This window comes from Hirundo rustica, chromosome 3 (assembly GCF_015227805.2).
Source record: "Hirundo rustica isolate bHirRus1 chromosome 3, bHirRus1.pri.v3, whole genome shotgun sequence".
Lineage (NCBI taxonomy): Eukaryota > Metazoa > Chordata > Aves > Passeriformes > Hirundinidae > Hirundo > Hirundo rustica.
In genome coordinates this window covers 75,038,280-75,058,692 of record NC_053452.1, presented here as the reverse complement: position 1 = coordinate 75,058,692, position 20,413 = coordinate 75,038,280, and the positions used below count along the sequence as shown (strand labels likewise).

General features: G+C 37.8%; 1 protein-coding gene across 4 annotated transcripts in view; it reads right to left on the bottom strand.

Annotated features, from left to right (window-relative positions):
* Positions 1-20,413, bottom strand: part of USP45 (ubiquitin specific peptidase 45) — a 51,838-nt gene that overhangs the window by 7,633 nt on the left and 23,792 nt on the right. For all 4 annotated transcript variants that reach the window (XM_040060462.1, XM_040060466.2, XM_040060464.2 and 1 more), the window contains exons 7-12: positions 19,156-19,251; positions 16,338-16,468; positions 7,627-7,714; positions 4,168-4,249; positions 3,067-3,158; positions 1,030-1,086 (exon numbers count right to left, since the gene is read on the bottom strand). In XM_040060462.1, the coding sequence (XP_039916396.1) occupies positions 1,030-1,086; positions 3,067-3,158; positions 4,168-4,249; positions 7,627-7,714; positions 16,338-16,468; positions 19,156-19,251 (546 nt within the window). The remainder of the gene's footprint in view (positions 1-1,029; positions 1,087-3,066; positions 3,159-4,167; positions 4,250-7,626; positions 7,715-16,337; positions 16,469-19,155; positions 19,252-20,413) is intronic.

The window sequence follows — 20,413 nt, the reverse complement described above, 5'->3', positions numbered from 1 at the left end:
AATTTCTGTATGTACTATAATACAAAACAATCTATTCTACTATTCTATAAGCACATGTGTAGCTGTAGGAGATGTGACTTCATCAGAAGGGACACAGGTCCCACTAAGTGAGTCCTCTGTGCCTGTGACAACACACCCCACAGTGTAACTGGCAGCAGCACATGTCACTTGTAAACTGCTGACTATAAAGTAATGCCCATCCTCAAGTAAGTGCAGCGACTGCTACACACCCACAGAAATTGCTCTCAAACAGAACGCACCAAGTTCCCTTGTTACACATGGGAGCCAGGAAGCACAAGGGCTCAGATACTCAAAATGCTCTCAAAACCTTAACTCCCACAGGCATCTGCACTCAGTGCACCAACGAAGATGAAGAATTTGTTATGAAAAAAAACTGGTGTTTCGAGAAAAATACATTTTAAACAGAAATAAATATTACATTAATTACTCTCTCTTAAATGTAGATGAATATATGCAAGATGGAGGAAGAACCGCTCCCAACCCACCCCCACTACTCTCAAATGAAAAGCCCAAGTCCTGAAAAAACAGTTTATGCCTTCAAAGGAACACAGTTCCTCTGCAGCTAATGGAGGAAATCCATGAAATGCTGAGAACACCAGAATAAATTAATTCAAATATCCATTTTTAAAGTGTCTCATCCTGTAGGAAAACATCAGCCCAAGCGACTCAGGTTCTCTAGATGCCATCCAAGTTAGAATCTGACTCTCTGGACCTCCAAAAAAACCCAACAAAACCAACCAACCAACCAAACAAAAGAATCCCACCACCTTATAATCATTCTATGTATGTAAGTACATACTATCTAATATAAAGATATATGCACTTAAGACCATATATATAAGGAAAATCATATATTGAATAGATGGATAACAGTACATGTATTTATGGACAAGGTTACATTTTTAGGCTTGAAATCAGAACTATGTGTACATGGATAAATATTTTCATAAAGTATTAAAAACAATCCACTGGAAGCAATAGTTATGTATTACATATTCTGTTTCTTACCCTCTCCTCTATTATAGGAAGTGAAAGATCAATGAAAGGTTCTTTTACTGTTGAAATCTTGAAGAAAAAGAGAAAATGCACTTAAACACAAAGAACAGTGTATGAGTTTAGTACATAGCTCCCTTTGTTTAATCAATTTATTATCAAAAACTAAACAAAAGCTGATTACTTACATGATATATGAAACTACAATGAAGAACTTCCCACTAACTTTTTAAAAAAAATTATTAAGTTCACTCAAATTGTCTTTCTAATACCACACAAAACTTCAGCATGTAGAGGTAAAGGGCAAGGCCATTCACCTGGGCATGAACTGACTTGAAGCAGTCTGGTGCTCGCTTTCTCTGAGCTCCAGATGGATTTTCAAGTCACATGGGCCTCTGTGGTACCATTTTGCAGAAAGCTACCTTTTAGAGTTTCCTGATTCTGGACACTTCTGCACAGGGGTTTGAGCTGTTGTGCAGCAAGGACTGGTTAATGACAGTTAAGTGACAGATTCTAATCTCATGCTCTCAGTTAAGAGTAAGTCAGTCTTACTGGTTACAGTCAAAAGCTTTGTTAGATTTCTTTACATTATATACTAATCGGTAAAACAAATCAAATTACAGGGGAAAAGGGACATGAAAAAAAGCAACTTCTTTTTTTGTACTGAGGTTTCATTTTGCCATGTATAAACTGAAAATATCTTGCAAAGCATACCTAAAGACAATCTCTTTCATCACTTTCCATGTGCCTTTATCACTAAGTTCCTTAGGCTCTTTCCCTTGCTGTTCTTGAATTCCTTCCAAAACTGACTTATCTTACCTCTGAAAAGACTGTGAAAAACAAAACCTTAAAAAAAGCGGTAAAAATCATGTTGTATATTTGTCACAGTCATGCCATCAATTACTGTCACCATGTCCCTTCTCTTGTATTTGTGACCCCATATTCCACCTGCGACATTTGGACTGCAAGCTTATTTTTACCTGTTATGCAAGGAACTCAGGAATGTTTAGGTTCCAGTAAGGCAATAAATGAGATCAAAAGCAGGCAGCTCTAGTGACTGACTGCCTGGTGAGCGAAGTTCAAACCGGGATTCCTCTAAAGTGTCAGTTTGTATGGAAAAACATGTATCAAAAATATCTTGCCAGTACAGGCAAAGGGAAATGAACACTAAACTCTCCCTCAAAGGGCTACAGCTAGTATATTACCAAGTCCTGTGCAGGCAGAATATAAGAATCCAGCAAAACCAGATGAGACATGCAAAATACATACAACCTCTATTTTATGTATGGTCAAAGTTCTTCATTGGTACTAGTAGCACATTGAGGAGTAATCTGCACATCACACACAGGGAAGTTTACCTGGCACTGCAGGACTGTGCTTAAATTTTCAGATTGATTAATTTACTTAATCTCTATAATATGAAATAGAATGTTTTAAACCAAACATAAATGTAACATTCAACTAGAAAAGTCATGCAATTAAGATTTTTCTCCGTCAAACTTAAAAGAAAATTATAAGAATCATGAAAAGCATTTATGATGGAATGTCAGTAATATTAATTATGAAAGGAATATACTGTTCATTAGGGTTATTATGTTAATTATAAAAAATACTTCAAAGCAAAAGAAATCATTTCAGCATTTTCCCACTCATTCTAGTTCAAAGTAAGTAATTTCCAATTTTCAGGAGTATCCCAGAAGAACAGGCAGGAGGATTTATGTTTTAAAATAGGTGTTTCAAAAATATCAAATAACACAGGCACATAACATATATGATTGTAGAATTTGGAACCTCCAGCCTTAAATCAGATGTAAAATCAAGCCCAGTTCTTGAATCCTTTTTGAATTCAAAGGATCTCTCTTCTTAGGTTTGGGAGGATAATGCTTTAAAGAAGGAATAAATCATTTCAAATGGGAAACTTTCAATAAAGTCTTATTTTTACAAACAAACAAACAAGTATAAAATTGGCAACACAATTTTATACTTTCAAGACAATGTAATCAAACCAGTATGTGATCTATTCCACATCAAACCAAATTCCAGAATACCTACATTTTCACATTCCTCACACATGACAGTGCTAGTCAATTCACCAACAAAGATCCTATCTATGAAGTTCATCTTCACACCCTCTCTTCCATATGCTGAAAAAACATTGCCTTTTTTAAATGTGAAAAATAACACATCCAATGCCACACTATAAGTACAACAAAATTCTTTTCCAGATATATTATGAAAGCACAATTTTAAACATATTCAAAATGTTTTGAACACAATACAGTAACTAATACATCATACATTGTGTTATCTCAACATTTAAAAATATTTTAGTGGGCAAGTTCCCTTTAATCCCTCCCTTCCCCATCTTCTGAAACAGAGTAATAATATTGTATCTCTTAAGAAGAAGCTTTTTAAATCTCAGTTTTCTTTTGAATACAAAATACTGCTTTGCCTTGATATAGACACTGGGGTAAACAGAGATATTATCACCCTTTCAAAATGGTTTTTGCAGTTATAAAGCTCTAAAACATGCAACAAAATCCTTTTCTAATACATCTTTATGCCTTAACTTTTGCGGTTTTGGGAAGGATTACTTACAAAACATCTCAATCATTAGGACTTTCATTAAAACAAAATTTCCCAAATTAGAACTACTGAATAAATAAACACATTAAAAAAAAAATAAAAAAAAAACCACTACCACAAAAACAACAACACCACACCTCTTCTTTTGAAAAAATGCCTTCTTTAGGAACAGCTGCCTATCTTGACTTTGTAATTGTATTTAGAGTGCTGACAGTACCAGCCAAATTACAGAAATCAGTTTGCTTTATGGAAAGTGGCCTCTCTGAGTATAAAGTAATTATGACTGTGTAACAAATATAGAGCAGGCTATTTTAGAAAACAAAATTAAATTCTACCTATTATTAAGAGATGGATTAACGTTGGGGGTCTTTCTCCTGGATCCAAAGAGTCAAGTCAGCACATACTAAGCTCTCTACACTTTATGTACACACTAGGTGGCACTAGGGTAACACAGAATAAAGTCTGGCCATTACAGCACTTTGGATCTGTTGGCAATAGGCAGTTCTGAAGAAAACAGTATTTAAAGACTAGTGCAATTTTAGAAGTTTTCAATAAAGAGTTGCATACCTTTGACTTTTCTTCTAGTTTCTTCATCTGCTGTCTTAGTTGTTGGGTTATTGAATGCTTTTAAGATACCAGTTTGTATACGCTAGAAGCAAATAAAAAACAAAAAAAACCCCCAAGTATTTTAAGTGTAAACATTCTAAAAACTAGTCATATATGATTAGATTTTATTTTGTCTTATTTCCATAAAATAAATGTAATTTAATATTGTAAAATTATTGTTGCTATTTGCTAACAATGTCAAAACTACATGAGCTTAACTTTAGTAGATATTCATCTAAAAATTTCCTTCTCTTAAAAGGGAACCATCATAGGGCACTTCACAGGTTACCAAGAAATTAAGATTTTCAGTGAACTAATGCTATCCATTCCTCCCACTGCAAATGGACTTACACTGATTGACTAAGATACTAAATACTTGGAGGGCAGCTAAGGGTCTTTCAGTAGCCAGACTTCAGTTACTGCATTTGGGGTATATTTTTATAATTTCTGTTTATTTTCTAACACTGCCAGTTCCAGAGTTATGTTGTAAAACCTTAGAAGAGAAAGAAAACTTCTTACAAATTCATGTAAATGATATCAATGTTTACTCAAAAAAAATCCTAAGAATGACAGTTTTGAAAGAAGGATCAGAAAGAAGCAAATTCATTAATGAGTCGTAGCTGCCCCTCCAGACAGGGGGTGCTTCTCCCTGCTATTTCTCAACTGCCTGGAGGTCAAGAGACATTGTATTCCTAGCAGCAGAATTGCATGGGCTGGTAGAAAAGCCCAACCTCTGACATGCTGCAGAGAGAGAAGCAGAAGGATGAATCAGGTCCCCTGACTCTAGCTAGCATGCATGACCTGTGCTTTCCCTTTTCCTAGCAAATGTCCTGTCTCTCTGATCCACAAACTTTAGTAACATGTATGAGTCTCCCTTGTTGGTGTGCAAAAGACATTTATATTTAAATACTGAAGTCACACTTAGAGCAAAGTACCATTCTAAGAGACAAATGGTGACACCAAACCTTCTGCAAGCAACTCAAACCCTCTGTCCTAACAGGAAAAGATTAATAAATGGCACTAGTTTCCAGGCAGCAAATCACACTTCCAAGCCACATATCACTGTAGTGTGAGGATGACAGACAGTGTCAGAGCTTTGGTTTCCAGTTCAGACAGCCATCAGACCAAGTCATACTCCGACCTTATGAGTATGTGACCTGGCTTGTGAATTAACTCCCGCTGCCCCGAGCTCAGCTTTGTTCATCTTGAAGCCAACAATATACTAAAAGGATTAATCAATAGGTAATTCATGAAGTTGAGCACCATAAATGGGTTTAGGGCCATAAGCAACCCTTTTGTTGGGATTAGCGCGTTGAACCATTTATTTAGGTCAAAGAAAGACATAGTCTTTGAATGGGCAGGGTGCTGTGGACAATGGCAGCAGACATTAATCAATTAGCAGCAGGGTTCAGCCACTTCAGGCCCTGGTGTGAAACCATCTCCAGCCCACATTGCTGGGGACAGCAGACACTGTGGCATCTTTATTGTTGTATGGCCACGCTTTTAGCTTAAAAGTCCACTTGTGTACACATTTTAAAACTTTTCCTCAGGAATATCAAAAAGTTCGGCGCTGGTGTCAGATAAAAACACAGAACCACACAGAAGAGGCAAAAGTATAACAGGATTTTTGGTTAGCTCCTATAACTAGTGCTATGTTATGCATCATATGTATTTCTCATCAATACTAAGGGTTTAAAAACAACTAATTCTGACAGGGATAGGGAAGCAGGGATGGCCAGGCTCCTGCCTGTGCCCAGCTGGTTGTCTGCCATCTACAGTCCTGAAACATGGGATAATTTAAAAAAAAAAACAGAGACGGGGGGGAGAGAGAGCTTTTACTAGTACTGTCGGTGGCAGAGCACCCCGAGGTGATAAAGATGTGTTTGCAGTCATGCACCATTAGGGCAGCAGTGGGATGTAATTGCAGGGCAGGGTGGCATCCACGTCTCTCTGCCCAGTGATGGAGTGGCAGAAATACTGCCCAAAAATCACCGTAAATTTTTACCATCTTCCACCACTCTTTTGAGATAGGTACTGTAGCTGTCACTGCTCTCTAATAATAAATTATTCCAAAGGCAAATGCTAATGCAGGTTATTGCAATGATGGCACATCCACTGTTGAAGCTGACAGGAGACTGACTTGAGGGGAAAGCACAAGCACCTCCTGGAGAAGCAGCTTAGTTGTTGTAGTAATCCTGCTTTCTGTGACTCCTCCTTTCTCAAAAAAACATAGTTTTCACCTTTCGTTACAAGAAAATCAAAAAAATAAAATAATAAAGCTTCCCTCTGCTGCAAAAATATTAACAACTGTTTTCTAACTGAAGTCAGCTGCTTCTGCTCTGTGCTGTGTTCAAGACATCATTTTCTAAGCACGAGTGTCAAGGTTTAACTGTGCCTTCTTGCAGTTCAGTTCTGTTTATAATCAAGAATGCTGACAAGACCAAAAAATATTAGTATTCTGGCAGGATGGGGATTTGTTCAGCTCTACTGTAGTGCCAGGAATCAGGCTCAGACACAGCTTTACATCTTATCTGTGAGATAATTCAGCTCAGGATCATTACATTCATCAGGTTACTAAATGAAAGGGAAGAGGAAGTACTCTGGTCAATACAAGATTTAAGGGCTTCCTTTAGAGGAGGCCTAGAAAAGGCCATATACCACAAAGTATCATCTGAAAAGAATGACTTTTCCAGAGGTCCAAGAGTAAACTAGATTAAATCTGATGGTCAAAATAGCAACTAAGCACTCCCTTTCTTGCATGAACAATGCAGGAAGCACAAGTAATGAAGGAAAAAAAACAAAAAAACCTCACACAGGGACATTTTCAATATAACAAACTGCTTCTACGCTTCGCATACTTGGATGTAGATTCTAAGCAATGAAAAGCTGCAACTTATTGATAAAATAAGGAGTTCTTCACACTTTCAAGAGACACAAGAAACTTTGCAAGATTTTCACACCTTGCCTGCCCCCCCACCCCCCGCCCCCCAGTTTTCAGAGAAAATTTTCAGACAAAACTTATGGGCAGGCCCATAGCTAAGAACTGCTGATTTTTGTTCCAAAGCTTTAAAAATTCACTTTGTCAGCTAATGCAGAGGTCCTACCTTTTCTTTCTTGATGTCTCAGATGTCCTTTTTTCCCCTACTTTTCTTTTTTTTTAAAGGCAAACAACTTGGATTCCCAAAGTTCTCTTGTTCTACTTACCATATTCCTACTACTAACTGAAACTTTGATTCCAATCAACTATTTTAACAAATCAACATGAACATAATTAAGTATCTTTTTTAAAAATTGTTTTTCTCAAGATAATGAAAATAGACACTCTTACTTCATTAAGTACATCTTTAAAACATTGGGAACATGAAGAACATTGAAGCAGTTACTCTTAGTTCACTTTTAAAAGACACACAAAGACATTACTTTTGTCTCCTCAATCCTGATTGCATCCAACAGATAGTGCAGAAGCTCCTGGCTGTCTTGCTGCTGGAATCCCTTAAATCGAGGAGCCCTATGAAAGAAACAGTAAAGAATTTAAAATTATCTTGGGAGATTCTTAACAAGACAATGTCAACATCAGACACTTGTTGGATGCCGGGGTACAAATAGGTACAATCCCTGCAGAATCTCCTGGGGCTTTAGGAAGCTCCTGGTGCAGCAGGCAATTTTGCCAACAAGGCTGCACTTGAACCTGGGTTGCAGTTTGACTCTGTCGAGCATGGCTTGACTAAAATACAGATTTGCCAGTAGAGTTTAACTCTTTATGCAACTCATCCATGCTAGCAGCCCTTTCCTGACAGACTACACCAGTGCTTCTGTACCACCAGACATTCCCAATGTCATAGAAGAGATAGAAAGAAGATTTTCCAAGTGCTTAACCTCTTTTGTTATTTCACCCTTTTCTCAATCGAGGAGAAATCTCAAATGTGCATGAACAGTCCTTTTAGATCACCAGCAGCATCACATCACCCTCAGAAGCCAGAAGAGGAAAAACATCTGTGTCTGACCATGCTCCTGTTTACACTAGTGATCTTTTAAGCAACTGCAAAGGGCTAACACTTTAGCCATTCAGTAGCATCAATCAATACCATTCAAGAACCACTGAATTCTTTTTTTACTATTCACAGCATCTAAATGTACTCTAAATATAATAATTTTTAGGCGTAGATTGCATAGAAACTAGAAAAAATAAACTTATGAGTACATGGATAGATCCTTAAGATGTTCTCCTTACCACAGCCTCTGGCTTCTAATAAAATAAATAGTTTAAACCTTCAGGATCTTGCAACCCTAAATGAGTGAATGGTATTCACTATTAACACATCTCTATTCACATTAAATGTAACTGACTGACCAAACTATACCTGTCTTTCCAGGCAGGTTACCCTTTAGATCTTTAATTATAGTCTCAAACTACTTAATATAAAATGAAATTCCACAGGATCACAAGGAGTTGGAAGAGACTATTGGTGGCCACCTAACCCAACCTCCCTGCCCAAGCAGGGTCCCCTAGAGCAAGTTACTCATAACTGCAATGGGTAGATTTTTGAATTCCCAGTAATGCCACCAAATGGCAGCTGTAACTCTTGCTGCAGACAGGTGAGCACACACAGGCCTAACCATGCACATCCCTTCCAAAACCCAGAACAGGGGACACCTGGATTAGCACAGCTCAAACAGGAATTTTATCAAACTGGCAGAGCTGCCAGAAAAACCAACCACTCGCTCAGCTCCTTGATTTTATTGAACCAGTTTTCACTCTGAACCGCGGATTGTGTGCTGTGGCTAGCCAGTACTCAGAGCTGCAAATACATACTGGTATTTCCCCTAGCACAATGATCTCACTTGCCCAGCAAAGCTCTTCAGCTGTTCAGGGTTCCTGAGGGTTAGTGAGGCTTCATCCCACTCATACACTAAAGCTGCTCAGATTTGCCTTAGAAGTTTCTGCTCATGGACAGGAGAAATTAAAGGTGATCAGAAACACTCCAGATGTGCAACGTGCCTACCACAGTAAAATGCAAAGCTGGGCAAGGTGTCAAGATGCCACGTTAGGGCACAGCAGACATGGGCTACAGGCAGGATAGTGATAGAGGGGTCCCAGCTTTGAACTGCTCCCTGGAGGCACTTGGAGAAGTGCCTCCTGGAGAAGGAATTGAAGGCGACAACGCAGATATCTAAGGTCAATGCCTAAAATTATACATTTGCTTATGCAAATGCATAATGTATTTTGCATATGCAAATATCAATTTGCATATGCGATACAACAATGCTCACATTTACAAATAAGATACTCCCACATTTGCACTTCATGTCTAGTTTTTGAAACAAAGTTGACAATATCCCCCGGTTTAAAATGATTTAATGATGCTACTGTACTGGGAGGCTTACTATAAAATCTGGAATCAGTAGAGTGGGTGACTTTTTTAAACATTCTTTTGAAAGTGATTTTGTTTTTTCATAAGCAAGTCAACCTCAAAAACTATTTTCAGATTTAAAAAATGGAAATAAACTTAAATATTTTGTTTAATATTCCTAAAATGCCTTTTTGTCTATTAAAATCACATATTTTACTTCTAATAAATTTGATTATAAATTGCAAATACTTTCTGAAAAGCACTGAACCTTTATTTTGGTTCCAATAAAACACCCAATACAGATTAAAAAGTAAATAACACATGTAGCTGCATGCACATTTGCATGCATGCACAGTTTCAATTTTCAATTCATAAAAACTGTTTTCTCTCATTGAACATCCAGGAATCTGAAAAACCCCAAATGCCAAAATCAGTTAAATTCTGAGAAATCTGGTGAGTTAGCCACAGTATTATCATTAATTTATGAGAAATTTCTTGTTTTCCTCAGGCAGTGAGAATCAATGAGTATATTCAGCCCATCTCCTCCTGTACAGGCACATTAATAGCTCTAGTACAGCAATATATACACGTTCTGGATCCTGGTACTAATAGGATTTTTTTTTTTTTTTTTTTCTTGCAATGAAAGCAGGACTTTTGCAAGAGATACTATAATAAAAGGGAAGAAAAATTCATAATTACTTGACAAAGGAGCAAGCAAAAACTCTGTCACTGTTACAGGAGAGTTTTTTTTACTGCAGAGACACCTCACAGGACTAAGTCTTCAGTGCAAATCAGGAAAAAGCCCCACACATACTTTTTGTTACTGCAGTGCAACCTCCCACTGATGAGTATACAGAAAATCACTTCAGGTGAAAATTCAGGTAGTAATTTGTATTTCAAAGTAAAATAATTTACCTGCATATTACACACAGTTTTATTAGCTTAAATTAGGGAGGAGGAAAATAATTCAGCCATGGAAGTTTTTCATTTTGGTTTGTTTTGGGTTTTTTTGATTTACAGTGCATTTACAAGTACAAGATTATTTAGGCTTCTCAGGGCCTGCACTAAATCTATATGCCTGATATTAATGGAAACAAGGACGATGGGAATGTAACAGCTACCACTTTAAAAGTGAAGTGGTAGGGAAAGTGACTTGTAAAGATTCCCTGTAAGGTTGAGTCATTTACTTGGACTGACAAATTATGTCATTGCTAACACAGCTTAAAATATATTTAATCAGTCATTCATGTACAAAGTATGCTATGTAATGTTGCATATAATTCTAAATATCTCACGTTTTGTGGAAAAACATTTGAAATTAGTGCATTTGTTTTGAGAAGGGAAGCCACAAGAGAAACAAAAAAACAACAATAAAAAGAAAGGCGGAAATTTCACACCTCACAATGCATTTACTGGAAACTTCCTACACTTATAAACCAGTATGAGAGAAGAAAAAGGAATTAATCCATGCTGATACACAGAAATCTGACAACTAAAAGATGTGTGCTCTCGTCTCCTTGAAAATATGCTTCAAGCAATATCCTTGGCAAAAGTGGGGGCCTTGGAGATGGTTGGTTGAGTTGACCGCTCACAGATGTGCTGACATATGGAAGCCAGTGCCAATGCGATACAACCTGTTGTACAGTGTCAGCAGGATAATGACAGAACAGGTTGAACTCCTGCTAATGGCCATAAGTGGTGAAGGACAACTGTGACATCTTAGCTACCCTCTCGTTGCTCATCTGGAGACCAGTTATAATTGCTTGACTGTCAGTTAATGAAATACTTTTCATGAAGATCTACTTCCTAGAATGCTCCAATAACAAAAACTACATAGTAACATCGTATTTCAAAGAAAAAAAGAACCTAATAGTTTTAATTCCTATATTATATAAATTTGAGGGAAATTAAACTATGCTTTTAAAGCAGAACTGGGATACAATGAAAGTCATTCGATCATACTGCACAGAGCTGACATACTTTCACTGTCTCTAATAAAAATCTTTTCCAAAATCATCCTTTCAAGAATTACTATCTTTGTGCAGAAGATAGCCTAATACCTTGGAAAACTTTAGAAACAACAATAGGCACTTGGAAACAGAAGACAATATTTGATTTTTTTTCTGTAAGGCAACATGCACAGGAATCCTTTAATGCAGTACATACACTAGAGTTCTGCTCGGTAGGAGGTGCTTGGGAGGAGCCCAACCAAACAAGGGCTTGCCTCCACATGTAAGTAACAGATAACACCAGGCACAGCTGTACTATCTGAAGGGCACGGATAGACAGTACTTAGCTCTCCTTTGGATGTCCTGGCCGATTTATTTCATCTTTTTTGTCTCACCTTCCCCCAAAAGGGAAAATGAGATATCTCTACTTTCTTGCAATGCACCAGATCTATTCTTCCTTCCTTTGAGTCCTTTAAGATTTCCAACATCATTCTGCTCTGACAGCAAGTTCCATAGGTTAGCCCTATAAAATATTTTAAAAACTCCCTTTTTTTTCCCCTGGCTCTAAATCTGTTGCCTTTCAGTTTCATAGACAGTTCCTTGAACTCTTAGGAGGGCAATTAAAGCACAGCTGATTTATCATTCATTGTCTTCTCTTGCTGTAATGTCTTCTTTTCATGTTCTCTCCTGCCTAAACTCCCAATATTCAAATCCCTGTTGATATAAAGGCTGCCTATTTTTGTTGCCCCTCCCTAAATTCTGGTTAACCCAAATGGAGAATACACTGCCAATGTACCTAATAAAATTACTGGTTTTCTTCTTCATTTTTCTGTAAGCTCTGCTTACACAGCCCACCAATACCACATACTGAAAATACGTGTGTTCTCCAAAATGCTACACAGGTCATCCTCTGGAGCAGAAGTGAACATAAAGTTCAGGAACATGTGCAGATGATTGCTGCCAACATACACTCTTACATGCAATTTGTCTACTTTGCACTCATAAACTTCTTCCTAAAATTATGAAAACTCTGACAAAATTTGCTGAAAAAATAAGACTTGCAATCTCTCAACTGCCACTGTCCAGAGAAGCTGTAATCTCCTCCGTCAGAGCTCCTCAACATGACGCAGCACCACCAGCAAGGCACATGGAAGCAAGACAAGGACACAGAATAGTTGGTAACTACTGGTCAGGGAAAGATAAATTGTGTTCTGCTGCTATTTTACTTAAATGGTAAAAGTCAAATGGGAAAAATAAGCAAGCAAAAAATATTTTCTAAGATATTTTTCCTAAAGCAGTATTACTTCAAAAGAAAAGGCTCAAAAAGACTCCTTAATGAGAAAAATCCCGTTTCCTTTATCTCCTATATCTTGTATAACATCACCTTAGTTTTCCTTAGCATTTCCTCTCAGAAGTGGTAAATGTGGAATTGTTTAGGTTTCCCCTCCAAAACTATTGTTCTGTTAATATCAACAGTCCTAACCACACATGACCTCCATTCTGCCAGTCCCACTTCTGCCTTAAGTTTTACTTTCTACATATGAGAAGGAAGGATGAATAACAGTCTTTGGAGAAGGAAGACTTATGTAGATTTTGTGAACACCAATAAAATCTTTGTAAGGGAAGTATTTTTTTCTGCATGGTAATGTAGCAATAAAATATCTCTGTTAATAATTATTTAATAGAGGCTTGAAGCAGCTAAATTCTGTAACTCCTTTCTGGACTCATCACTTATATGCTGTGACACTTACTTGCTACACAAAACTAAGCTTTCTTCCACCAATAAAATTATTGAATCATAATTAATAAAGGAAATAAAATTTATGTCCTCTTAATACATGAGCGTTGCGTTAGTCACTAAGTCTCCAGATAAGTCAGAAGTCTGCAGTCCTGATATTCAGCATAGTGGAAAACCAACAGAAGGGCCCCGTAGCTATGCTCACAATCTGTCCTCGCAAAACATCTGACAGCTGCAACACTAACAAAATTAACAGTGGATGAATTAGTACCAGACGCTAAACAGTTGCTATAGAAAGACTCATCCACTTCTTTTCTTCTTCTCCCCTTCTTCAACCTGGCTACTCCACCACTTGATAAAATTAACACTTGGTATCATATTTTTATTTTATCATTTAATAAAAAAAGAAGAGCACCACAAATGTCCTTTTATACACAGGATTACGAACTTCACACCATGATCCCCTCAGACTCTTAAAGAAGCAGTTTGCAGTTGAAAATGACTGTGTTCCAGTTGTCTTACTGCTTTTGAGCAGTGAACATCTATCCACTTGCAGGGTTTGGGATCCCTCTCACGGAGTTGCCAGAACTGCAGCTGAACAAGGCAGCATCTGCACCCTTTTCTATCCAATACTATCTGTACAATCACCCTCATACATTCTTTACTGAAGAAAAGTATGGTGATATACTGTATATTTGCATCAAGACAGCAAGATCTGTGATGGGGAAAGAATGAATTAAAAAGAAAAAAAAAAAAGAAAAACAGGTTGCAACTGGAGTCAGCAAACTTTCATGTAATATATATAAACCCAAAACATTACTATCAGAAGAGTAATGCCTTCCTCCATGTCCTTCTCTCCAGTAGTTGTGTCAGTGTAGTTCTTCCTTTTACACAATCATCCGGTCCTCTCTTTAGGAAACTTGTTTGAACTTTGTTTGTTAAATAAAAAGAGTTTGTGCTAATGCAATATGAAGACCACAAGTAGTGCCTGCCCCTAGGATTACTTCATTAACACGACATCTTGGCAGCATTCAAGAAGCATTTTTACAGAGAACGCTGCAGTAACACAGACTTCTTCCTTGCTGAAACTCCTGCTATCTTGCCCTGCTCTCTCTTGCATTTCAACTTTGATGAAAACTAGAAAGCCAACTTTAAAACAAAAGAAAGAAAAAGGCTTTGTAAAAATGGCAGAACGCTGCATTCATACTGTTAAACCTAATAAATAGTAAATGTATTCAGCTTGCAAAGATAAAGATTTCCCATTCTTCTACTTTTACCACTACACAGAGCTGAATTTTCTGAAACCCTCCCTTTTCTTGTTCTGTCACCAACAATGAGAAAACAATCCAAAGACCAAAACCTTCTGTCATACCTGTCCAGCTCCTTACTACCCCTGAACATCTAACTTCTCACTAACAGGATGTGGCTGACACTCTTGTTGTTGATAGTAGAGCTAGTAAAGGATTGGTATCTAAGTGGTGTTATGCAAAGATAACAAAAGTAAGAAATAGGGATGAAAGTAAGAGATGGTAGGAGCTGACAGATGTATGTCTAAATAGCAGAAGTCTGCTGACAACATTAAAATGCTTCCATTTTAGCAGCTAGTTAAAGTGTATGCACATCTTAATGATCAAAAGACAACAACAAAAGAACTAGATAGCTGATTTAGTACTGATATCACTTGCTGACTGCACAAACACACATAAAGCAGACACAAAATACCTGTCACTTCTAAAAATACCATGCCATCTGAAATGCACTGCATTGTGATTATTTCACAATGAATTTGCTAAGGTGGGCTTCAAAATATGTTTTACATCATTCTTCCCTTCAATCCTTAATACTCACTGGGAAAAAAAACAACTACTGTTGTTATTCAATAATTTTCTTTCCATTTCTCAGCCAAATTTAATTCTTACATTCACTTTTTTTTGAGATAGCTTTGAAATACAAGGAGGAGTGAGAAAACAATATACTTTTCTTCCCAATATATTTTTCTTCCAGGTAGATAATGCTAAACAAAAACACTGCTGTTTAACTCAAAAATGCTGTAAGGTAACTTTACACACATTTCCTATTACAGCTCAAAAGAATCAAAAGGAAGTATAATAGAAAAAATATAATACTAAATCTCTGAAGCTGAATTTTGAGGATAAAATTTACTTTTTTACAGAATTATTTTGTCCCTGCTCTATTCTAAAAGCTTTTGTTTCTTTCTACGATATTTTAAATCCACTCCTGCTTAATAAGTTTGTCCTGGAACTTCATGGCAGGAGGCTGCAACTTTCCTCCTAATTCTTGTGCTGCAGAATGCTTAAAGTTTCATGCAATAATACTGTAGCAAATAAATTATCATGCAACATTATTCTTTTTTAAATATGAGATTTGTATATAGCATCCTCCAGTTACTCTGCTTCTACAGATTCTGTTACTGGTAAGTCAATATTTAAATATTTGTATCAACTTTTAAGTAGATCTTCTACAGGTGTTTTAAAAAGCAAGACTGTTTGCATCATAATTGAAAGTACCTAAAAAGCACCACTGTAAGCATTTTCCACACCAAGAAACAGGAGTTTCTTTAGGGCTTAAGCTCTTTGCAATCTGGAGCCATACGCCATTTCAGTATTGCTTCAGGTCTTTACTTGTTAGACCCTTTTTAATTTTGAATTGATGCTAAGGTTAGACATCATAGCAGAGGTTCCCCATTTAAAATCCTATTCCTTTTTACAAAACACCTACATACACTTGGTAGTGTTAGCACAGCTTTATGCTAACAAAAAACAAAACCTGGAAGGTAGGTCCTATTTCCTGCAGTTTTACCATTCCCTCTTCTGCCCCCTCACACTCAGTTCCAAGCCCGTTGAATGTCCATGGTTATGAACTGAGCCACACACTACAAGAAGAGCAGGTACAACCCTGGCGTGCACAAGGAGTCCTTCAGCTTTAAAACATGAAGATGTTTTCTGGACTGCCTGGTAAAAATCCAACAGCTTCTTTAGAAAGGACAACAGATATTACACACTTAGAAACATATCACTGGAAACTAAAATTAAGAAAGTAAGTGAAAGATGAGCTTGAGGACACAATACATACTTTTGACAAAGCTGGCTGAACAGCACTTTGGGAGACAGAGGACCTTTTCCAGCCTCCCTCATGCTGTGAAGGAATAAGAACATTGCTGAAGTCAAAGGTCCCGGGCTGGACAGGTTTACCACCAAAGGATCCTTCAAAAACAAAGGTAAATTACACATCAGATTTCAAAGGTAATGACACAAGACTTCTTTCAAGTTACTAGATACATGATAAAGAGCAATGTAACTTTCAGTCTTAAGAGTGTTTCTGGGTGCTTTTGTTTTTTTGGTTTTTTTAATGTTGATGTCACCTATTTGACTGAAATAATTTAAGAGCTATAGCTTTGGAAACAAGCATGTCAACGAGCCAGGCTGGTTCTCACAAAAACAGGCAACCTTCGTCCTACCTGCTTTACTCTTACCTACACATGCACTGAAATTCATCTGGAGAGACAACCCAGGTGATCACCTCTGTGGGCCAGCATAAGATTGTGCTCAGTGGCTCTCTGTTACCCAGCCTTAGGAACGGGGAATCCAGCTTCTCTGATCTGTGAGCCACACACTGCAATTTCCACACATCTGACAGCCACGGGAACACACCCTGTTTCTCCACAAACTTTCACAGGAGCTGTGAAGGCACCAGCAGTGATTCACAGCAAGAGCTGATGGCAGATCCCATAAATCCTCTGTGGCACTGGGAGACAGGCACAGGGTGCACCCTGCACAGCCCCTCTTGGTATGCCATTCACCCCAGCTAGTAGGTTCTGAGTCTGGAAGGATCCAGCCAGCAGCCAATCAAGCCAATTTTAAAGCAGAACACAGTCCTGCCCTGCTCTCCTAGGATGACTTTATGATGCTTGTGTCCCCAGTTGTCTCTTCTGTTTATGCTGAATGTTTAGCTCTGCACCTGTGGGACTGGTTCCGAGAGCGAAGGTGGGGAGAAAGAAGTGCACAGTTTGTTTGCGGGAACTGCACTTGCTCCCCCCCATTCCTTCTCAAGGACTGTGTCACCTGCAGCCTGGACAGCAGGAGAGAGCTCTCCTTTGCTTCTAGTTTTTAGCTAGCTGAGCCAGAGGAGTTCCTGGGACTGTGGCATTTCTTTTTCTTGGAACTAATCAGCCCTGCTCTGGACTGAAAACCCAGAAGAACACCAGGAGTTGACACCTGTGGCCCACCAGAGCCTGGGACGCTGCATTCCAGTGCAGGAGGGACTGATAAGAGACTGAGCAAGCTGAGCTGCATCCCTTGACAAGGACTTTCTGAATTGGCCATCTCTTCAGAACAGCAAGAGGTTTTACTGGTCAATATTATTCACTTTTTATGCTTGTGAATACTTTTCTTGTTAAATAAACAGGTTTTTTCCACTTTTCTCCAAGGATATCTTTTCCCAAACCAGTTGGGGGAGGGGCTGCTTGAATCTGCTTTTCAGAGGGACCTCTTTGAAAGTTTGCTCACAAATTTGCCCTAAACCAGGACAACTGCTTGCTTACACACCACATGTCACAATGACCACAGACCACCAATTCTCCCTAACAAGATCCAAGGTTCATATGTGCCCACAGTGCTCACTGCTAGCTGACCTGATCTCAGAAAAACAGATTACAAGTGCCAGATAAACACCTGGAGAGGGTGCCTCATCCAGAAAGCAGATCCACACAAACTGTAAGCGCTATGGATACACACAAATATAAAGTATTTGCTTTATACACACCAACAAAAGGTGGGAAAAGGCTCCTTACCAAGCAAGAAGCAGCAGGCTTCTACACTACTAATAATTAGACTACTGCAGCCCTCTTATTCTGCACAGGCATACAATAACCAGAAAACACAGTCTTTGCTCCAAAGACCTTACTTACATTGTAAGTATTGTCATGAAACAAAATAGAAATCTTTCAACCTTATGGCTGTGAAAGTTACACGTAAAGCATAAGCCAACACCCCACTGGCTTGCTAAGCATTTGGGGCAAAAACAAGCTCCAGACCTCTGTTGTGGCTCAAGATGACTTCGTGAAACATGTTGCTGCTCAGAACTGCCACTGGAGGAAATAAACAGCAATGCAGTGAATTTCACACTGTTCTCACACATCAACTACAGCAACACAGTGAAATCATCACCATTTCAGAGGTATCTGAAACAAAATACCACTCCTCTACCCTCACTGCCACCAGAAAGCTCACAGCAAACAGCAGGAAAAAATAGGAAAAATCTAAGGCAAAATTCTCTGTAAACTCTTTGCTTCAGCTAGCAGAGGGGAAGGGGTATTATCTTTATTGCCAACAACATATAACAAAACCCCAGTTCTCTAAGACATGACTGGAACAGCAGAATATCCTCTGGATAATAGCCACAGGAGACATTTTCCCATGTGCCTGCAATGAACTTGAGACAAGAAATTTGTTCCTCACTGAAATTTCTCTCATTTTAATCCCTTGGCCTGTGAAGCATGTAATAAACTTCACAGGCCTTCAACGGGCTGGGATGGACTGGAATAAAATATTTCACAGACACTTTCTAGAGCCAAACAGACTATTTTCTGTATCATAAGTTCATGCTGAAGAAATTAAACAGCAAATAAAAATAAACCAGCTGCTCTTTCTTAAGATATTATTTGATACTTCAATATCACAAAATATGACAGCAAGTAATTCTTCCTCCTTCTCCAGGGCTGAGTAATGATTTTTGTAAAAGAAATCTGTTCAAAGGTAACATAAACCTGCTAAACAATTAAAATGTGAAAGAAATAGGAGAGTACAGTGTGCCTTTAATGGAGAGGTGATTTCCTGTCCTTCAGCTTCTTCCCACATTTTCCCACATTTGTATTTCTCAGTGCTTAACTTACCAGTTGAGAATCTGAAGTATGACAAATTTTTAACTTTGTTCCTTTCTCCTTTATCTCATACATCAGTTCATTTAGTACGTGAGTCTGTGCCAAGTTCTTAAAGAAAAAAAAAAAAAAAAAAAAGAAGAAAAAAGAGAAACATGCTGATCATTCAATTACACAGTTTCTTTAGTTATATATTCTTGATTCAGGGGTAGACCAAATCAGATATACTCCACAACATGTAACTGAGGTTTAGATCCAACCACTAGAAAGACCACTGAAAAAATCACTGCTCTGAATGTTTCTAAAGTTGTATTTACTTATTTTTCTGTAATTTCAAAATAGTTCACTAGTAATAACTTCGTTAATTATGTTGAACAAGATTTTTTTAAATTTTTTTTAAGGATGAGGACATTATTATCAGAAACTATTTGCCTCTTTTAAACTCTGCAGTCACCTTCATCCTGCCCCATGAAGCACAAAGGCTTCGGCACAATGAAAAGAATGACCTCCCTGAATTTAGGAGAGAAACCAACTCAACATATCTCAGCTTTGTTTCTTTATTTTTGGTCAACTCTGACAGCAGATCACTTTCTACGATGCCCTGGGTATGGACAGATAACAATTTGCAGTTTTACCATCTGTTTGATGAGTTTTCTAATCAACATCATAAACACAAGGTGAGGTGTGCCAGTGCAGAACACTTTTGTAGCAGTCTTCTTTCACTTGCTTGCTCCTGTCTGCAGATACACAGATGTCTCTGCTCAGCTGACAAGCAACAGGATGGTGCAATATAAAACCCACTAAGACTGCTGCTTTTTTTGAGGATGTTTTTGAGGCTGTACACTAAACATCAATAGATGTGGATTAGTATAGCTCATTCCTCTTATTCTAGTCAGAAAAAAAACATAATTGATAAAACTAATTTTATAACTGTAAGGGTTTAAAATCATGCCAATGAATAGTGCAGACATTCACATTATGCACACACCATTCACATCACCAGTATGGTAGATACCCTGCATTAGTCATGACTGATAATGCTGAACTTCAAATAAAACCATATGCTACAGTACAACCCATACACATACGCAGTGTGTAAAACTTGGCATTTTCACTTGTTTCATTATTGTACAAAATGCTACTGATACAGGAGTTCTTTTTCATTATAACAGGAAACACTCCTTGGATAGCAAGGAGTAAAAAGAATTTGAAAAGGACTTCCAGATAACAGAATGAAGACTCGTAATACTCAAAACCTTTTCAGAAGCCCATA